At 49.1% G+C, this 6,954-nt stretch overlaps 1 protein-coding gene across 1 annotated transcript in view; it reads left to right on the forward strand.

Moving 5' to 3' along the window:
- The window catches only part of LRRC32 (leucine rich repeat containing 32), a 30,102-nt gene extending 23,354 nt beyond the window's left edge, over positions 1-6,748 (forward strand). The window contains exon 3 of the mRNA XM_015408856.1: positions 4,058-6,748. Coding sequence (XP_015264342.1) covers positions 4,058-5,983 — 1,926 coding nt within the window. The 3' untranslated portion in view covers positions 5,984-6,748. The remainder of the gene's footprint in view (positions 1-4,057) is intronic.
- Positions 6,749-6,954: the final 206 nt, after the last annotated feature.

Consider the following 6,954-nt stretch of genomic DNA (forward strand, 5'->3'; position numbering starts at 1 on the left):
AGTACAGAGAAAGATGCCATCTCCTCTAAAGACAGGATCAGATTTAAGAAAGACAAGTAAGCTGTATCCTGTTAAAGAATCCAAACAGAACAGGGAAAAAAGACAACAAACTGCAGTGTCCCAGCTCTTTACCAGTTGATTAAGTCAGGCCTCCAAAGCCAGCTCAATTTTTAAAAAATGTCTGCGCACATTAAAGCTCAGGTGCCCTAGGAGGTGGGAATACTGCAAGTGGTGGGGCAGCCACAGAACATACCTCTCCACCTGCACTCTGGAAATACTCTTAGGTATTTGAGATCTTTGAAAACAGAAGTGGGTAGCCTTATCGGCCTTTGGTCGACCAACTGAAATCTGTTTTGAGTGTGGAATCTCATCAGTTGAATACGTTTTGGCTCATGGATACCCACTCTGGGGACATACGTCAGGAGGTGTGAGCCCCAGCTCTGTGCCCAACTTCTGTCTTCCTCTGCAAGAAATTCTGTCCTGCTGCATAGAGAAGAATCGAGGCTGCAAACCTATGCTCACTTCTTTTGGAATGAGAGCCAGCACACTCAGTGGGACTTAATAAATACACATAGGATTGTGGTGAGGCCTTCCCATTGGCTGTGCTTTCCGTAGTCCAGGGGCTTTTGGGTCCTCCTAGAGCAACCCAGGCCCTGACCTGGATGGCCCAGGATAGCCTGATCTCATCAGATCTTGGAAGCTAAGCAGTCTCGGCCCTGGTTAGTATTTGGATGGGAGACCACCAAGGATGTCTGGGGTCATGATGCAGAGGCAGGCAATGGCAAACCACCTCTGTTCTTCTCTTGCCTTGAAAACCCTTACAGGGTCACCGTAAGTCAACTGTGACTTGATGGCACTTTCCACCACCAGAATTTTATGAATCATGTACAATATAATTTTTAAAAAAATTTATTTTTAAATTTATACCCCACCCTCCCCCCGAATGGGCTCAGGGCAACTAACAAATTAGGCACATATGCCAAGATTAAACAGGGAAAAAACAGGCTAAAACAAGCAATAAAAGAATCATTTATATAAAAAATACAAGTGCTCTAGATGTCACAAATAACTGATGGGGTCACACATGACAAAGTGGTCCCAGAGCGACATGGTAGACTCCAGGAGGTACAGCGATCCGTCCTTCCTCCCAGGGCCGTCTCGTTCCCCGATGACACCCACTCCATTTAGTGGTGGTGGTACGGTGATGGTATAGTGATGGTGGAAGAGCTCCATCTTGCAGGCCCTGCGGAACTGCACCAGGTCCCGCAGGGCCCAGATCGCCTCCAGGAGCTCATCCCCCCAGGTAGGAGCCACCACCAAAAAAAGGTAACAGCAAATTTAATATCTTTGGGACCTTGGGTTACCAGTCGATGTTCAGTCCCCGACTGTAGTGTCCTTGGGGGAACATATGGGGAATGGTGGTCCCTCAGGTATGCCAGACCCTGGCCATACAGGGCTTTAAAGGTAAGTACCAGCACCTTGAAGCGGATTCGGTATGCTATTGGCAGCCAGTGCAGTGCTTTCAGCACAGGCCAGATGTGCTCCCATCTAGGTATGCCCAGGAGTCATTTCGTAGAAAAAGAGGTGCCGGAGCTCATTAGTAAAACTCATTACCATAACCTATTTGCATGTGCCACACCCCCTGGCTTCACCGTAAGTGTGTCAGAAGTCAACACCCACCGCTCAGGCTCCATTGGACTCTTTTGGATTGCTAGCTATTGGGGGGGGTGGAGAACGTGCAGATCCACCGTCACAGAGGAGGGAGAGCTTGTACCTGAAGGCGGGCCGGGGGCGGGAGGCTCTGCAACTTACCTGGCTGCTTCTTGCTCCTCGTGGCCCAACTGAGGGCTGCTGGGAGCAGGGGGCGGGGCTTGTTGCATGTGCCCGCCCCCTGGGCTCCTTACTGCCGGAGCTCCGCTCCTGTGCGCTCCCGCAGGAAATGACGCCTGGATCCTGGTATCTCCAGTTCGAAAGGACCAGTCAGTAGGCGATCTGAAATACCTCAGCCTTAAACCCCGGAGAGCCATTGTCCGTCTGAGTAGACAGTCCTGACACTGATGAACCAGTATTCTGATTCACTGTAGCTTCATGCCTTCGTGTTCTACCCACACCTTGGGTTGTTGGCAGTGACTTTCGCCCTCAGTCTTTCTTCCCATGTTTCCTACTAATCATCCACTGGTATGATTCCAGTTCTGGTTAAGCAGACACTTCTCTCCTGCTCTCCAGATTTCGATATGCCTTTTGGGAGATATTTCTGATTCATCAGTTCTGAGGAACGGCCAGTGGTTTCTCCTCTGGATCAAATTTTTTTGCCGTTGGAAATGGGGACATGGAAAAGGATCAGCCTGAATGTGTAACGGGCTGTTTTCAACTTGAAAGCCTTTTGGGCACACGGTTTGGAAAAGATTCTGGCTAAGGTCTTTGATCCCTACTGCAGAGTGTACCCACAGGGAACATACATAATTTGAGAAGCCAGTTTGGTGTAGTGGTTCAGAGTGGTGGACTCTAATCTGGAGAACTGGGTTTGATTCCCCACTCCTCTACCTGCAGCCAGCTGGGTGACCTAATGTCAGTCACAGTTCTCTCAGAGCAGTTCTCTCAAGAGCAGTTCTCTCAAGAGCTCTCTCAGCCCCACAGACCTCACACAGTGTCTGTCGTGGGGAGAGGAAGGGAAGGTGATTGTAAACCGCTCCAAGACTCTGAGTGAAACTCGATCTGTGAACTCGAGAGCCAGTTTGGTGTAGTGGTCAAGAGCGCGGACTCTTATCTGAGAGAACTGGGTTTGATTCCCCACTCTCCCACATGCAGCTGCTGGTGTGACCTTGGGTCAGTTATAAGTTCTTTCAGAGCTGTTCTCTCAAGGGCAGTTCTCGAGAGAGCTCTCTCAGCCCCACCTACCTCACAGGGTGTCTGCTGTGGGGAGGGGAAGGGATTGTAAGCTGCTCTCCTTTGGGTAGTGAAAGGCAGGGTATAAATCCAATATATATACAATTTATATACCTTTTTGTTGGTTGTGAGTAATATAGTTTTTCAACAAAAACATTTTTAAAAAGAGCAGGGTATAAATCCAATCTCCTCCTCCTCTTCTCGAAACAAAATTATCCCCCCAAATCCATTTATTTTTGGGTTCAGTTGCTCGTGTTTGCTGTGTTGTTCTTTGATTCTACTTGTTTCCCTGGGAAATGGCATCCTTCCCATTGGATCCTGGAAAGGAAAGAAGGAGGAGGAGGAGGAGGCTTACAAACTCGTTTCCCTTCGCCTCCCCACAACAGACACCCTGTGAGGGAGGTGGGGCTGAGAGAGCTCTGACAGAAACTGCTGTTTCAAGAATAGCTCTGACAGAACTTTGGCTTGCTCAAGGTCATCCAGCAGCTGCAAGTGGAGGAGTGGGGAATGAAACCCGGTTCTCCCAGATCAGAGTCCACGCACTTAACCACTACACCAAACTGGTGTAAAGCTCAAAGAGTGCTTCCAGACAATCACCTTTTCTGTAAAACAGTAGACAGGGAATTTTTAAGGTAGTTGTGGTGCTTACTGATTTCCAGTTGCAGTGCACATGAACAGAAATTAGCTACTTGAGGGAGCAGCAAAATGAAGCTGCAAAGCTGCATGTGGTTGAGATTTGGGGGCACCTGAACAGGGGTGCCTGGTCCCCCCTGGCCAGTGGCTGGAGGGTAGGGGGTAAGGTTGCCGGCTCCACATTGGGATGGTCCTGGATATTTGGGAATGGAACCTGGCAAAGACAGGGACTTCAGTGGGGTCCAATGCCATAGACTCCACCTTCCAAAGCATCCATTTTCTCCAGGGAAACTGATCTCTGTTGCCTGGAGATGAGCTATAATTCTGGGGGATGCTCAGGTCCCACCAGGAGGTTGACATTCCGATACCTGGGTCCAAAACCATAATGATTTTTTTTCGGCACACACTTTATGATAATTACATTCTTAAAAACATTTTCAAAAATTGTAAGAGATGAGATATGGCCTGTTGAGCCAGTCTTTGTTTATTGTATGCCTTAACATTCCTTGACATGTTTTTCCCCCTCTTGTTCCCATAGAAAAACATGGTGGCATTTTGTCAGAGGAAAGGTTTTCGCCAGATCCCTTCAGAACTTTACCCAAACATCCATAAACTCAACCTCTCTGAAAACAAACTTCAAAACATCACCAAGATGCCTTTGACCTTTTACACCTCCCTCCGCTATCTCGACTTAAGTTCCAATCGTATCAGCTACATAGAACCAGGAATCTTCTCAGATATGATGAGTTTGATGGAGATCAATTTAGCCAACAACCAGCTCTATCAGTTGGCTCAGCACAACCTTTGGGTCGGATTACTACCCCAGGTCAGAATACTAGACTTGTCTCACAACAGCCTGTACAACGGGATGGCTCAACGGTTCCTCCACCAAGCGCCATCGCTTGAGTATCTTTCATTGGCAGAGAACAGCATCACAGAAATATCCTGGAGCACATTTCAAGGGTCTCCAAGACTCATTGAGGTGGACCTTCATAGCAATATGATCATGGAGATAGAAGAAGGTGCCTTTGAGATGTTGTCCCATCTCTCCACACTCAACCTCTCCATGAACTCACTCACCTGTATTGCTGGCTTCAGCCTGAAACAGCTGCAAGTCCTGGATCTCAGCCAGAACAGTATTGAGTCCTTCCATTCTACCGAATCGAAAGAGGAATTCAACCTGGTTTGGCTAGACCTGAGCGAGAACAAGCTACTCCGGTTCCCGGTTCTCCCACAAGAGAATAAGCTTGCCTACCTGAATTTATCAAAGAATATCATGCAGTTTATGGTGGACTCTCCTAGTGATGATTTAGACTATGACTGGTTGGATATACCTTTTGATCTTCAGGCTCTGAGTCCAAAGAACAACGAGAGCTCTCCCTCCTTGTCTCGGCTGTTGTATTTGGACTTGAGTTTCAACGAGATCAAATCCCTGCCACCTGACTTCTTTGCATCCATGTCTGCTTTGCAGTTTCTGAACCTGAGCAAAAACTGCCTCCAGACATTCACGGCGAGTTCCGAGCTAATCTCGCTGGTCATTCTCGACCTTAGTTCTAACTCTTTGCAGAACCTGGAACTGGATGGCAACGCGCTGAGTAATTTGCAAGAGCTCTATCTTCAGGAGAACAATCTCCGAGGGCTACGATCGGACTTATTTGCAAGCCTTCCGGAAATCACTTTGCTCAACCTCCGAAGAAACCACCTCAGGCTCTGCAGTTTGTATTCTGGGTTAGCCAGGCGAAGGCTTGCCGGCGAGGAAGACGGCTGCATCTCGTTTGTCAACCTCCCCGAACTTCGGTATTTGATTCTAGCGGACAATCATTTGCAGAGCCTCCCGCTGTACGTTTTCCAACAGACCCCACTCACATGGTTGGATCTCTCTACCAATAGGGGGCTTCGGATCGAGGCCAAATCTTTGTCAGGGTTGGAAATCTCTCTCGAACATTTGGATTTACACAGTAATGGCATGACGACTTTAAATATCAATCTGCCTCGTTTTACCCATCTCAGGTATCTAAATTTGTCAGACAATCAGCTCAGTTGGCTGCCCACTTGGTCAGAAGACTGTTGTGTCTTGGAAATTCTGGACCTGCAGAATAACAGCTTCGGCAGTCTAAAAAGCAGCGAGATCCCAGCCTTAGAGAAAACCCTCCGGAATTTGTACCTGGCGGGGAATCCTCTCAGTTGCTGTGGAAACATCTGGCTCTCTCACATGATCCACAGAGCGACCGTGGAGATCCCCAACGTTGACCTCGTCAAATGCCAGTACGCCAAGAGCTTTGGGTACGACGGAGAAATGGCAATGAGGAACATAAGGGCCGAGGACTGCGAGAAAGAGGACCTGAAGAAAATGAGCATGCTGATTTTGCTCGTGGCGGTGCTGGCCCTCTCACTGATCGTCATCGGGGTGGGCCTCTTCTGTTGCTATCGCAGATCCAGATTCGGCAGGCAGTTTAAGGTCTAGACTGTTGGGCTGGGCGCCAGTTGAAGGCCGAGACTACGGGTGGGGTCACCACTGCCTTTACCAGGGTGCTGACAAACAACTGAACGGACACGCTGACTCCCGTTTGTGTTTGAAGGGATGTGGAACTTAGGTCTTTGGCGGCAGATCTACGGTGGGCTGTCCGCACGTGGAAGACTTTGGTGGATGCGTGAAAAAGCCTCAAGGCCCTCCTTTGAAGGTTCCTTGGTTGTTGAAGGGCAAGCCCTGGGGCCTGCCGGAGCGGTGGCACCATCATAGATGGACTTTAGTGTGAAAGTCTGGGGCTCCACAGGCCTCACTCGCCCTGGCTTAGCGGGGCCTCGCCCAAAATGAGGGAAGTAGCAAGAGACCGGTGAGCTCCCCCCTCCCACAAATTGCCTCCATCCAAACCACCTGAGGTAACAGCTTTGAGGTAAACACAAACTCGGCTTGTACCATCAGGAGCCCATGGGCAGCACTTCCAGGACCAACCCAGCCAGCAGCAGTGCAGGAAGAGGAAGACAAAACACCCTGAGCAGGCCCTGACTCCACCATGGAAACTCGCTGGGTGACCCCGGGCCAGCCGCTCTCTTTCAGCCTAACCCAAAGGGTTGTTGTGAGGATAAAACATGGGCGGGTGATTGGTTGAGGGATCGAGACGTAAAATAGAAATCATAATTTTTTTAAAAGCCTCTTTATCTTCTTTTATGTAAACAAAATGCGGTTTGTCTTGTCTGTAAAGTCACACAGTGTTCTGGGAACGCCTCTGGGGACCGGCGATGTGGGAGAGATGCCAGAAATAAGGAAGCAGTGGCGATGCCTCACATGTAGGCCCACAGGGGTGTCGTGACCTACCATACAGGGCTGTTGCAGAGCAGAGTTGCCAAACTCCCGGTGGGCCTGGAGATCTCTGGGGATTATGACTGACAGAGTGCTTTGTAAATAAACAGAGTAATAAGAACATAAGAAAGAGC

This window comes from Gekko japonicus, unplaced genomic scaffold, assembly GCF_001447785.1.
Source record: "Gekko japonicus isolate JY-2015 unplaced genomic scaffold, Gekko_japonicus_V1.1 scaffold4416, whole genome shotgun sequence".
Lineage (NCBI taxonomy): Eukaryota > Metazoa > Chordata > Lepidosauria > Squamata > Gekkonidae > Gekko > Gekko japonicus.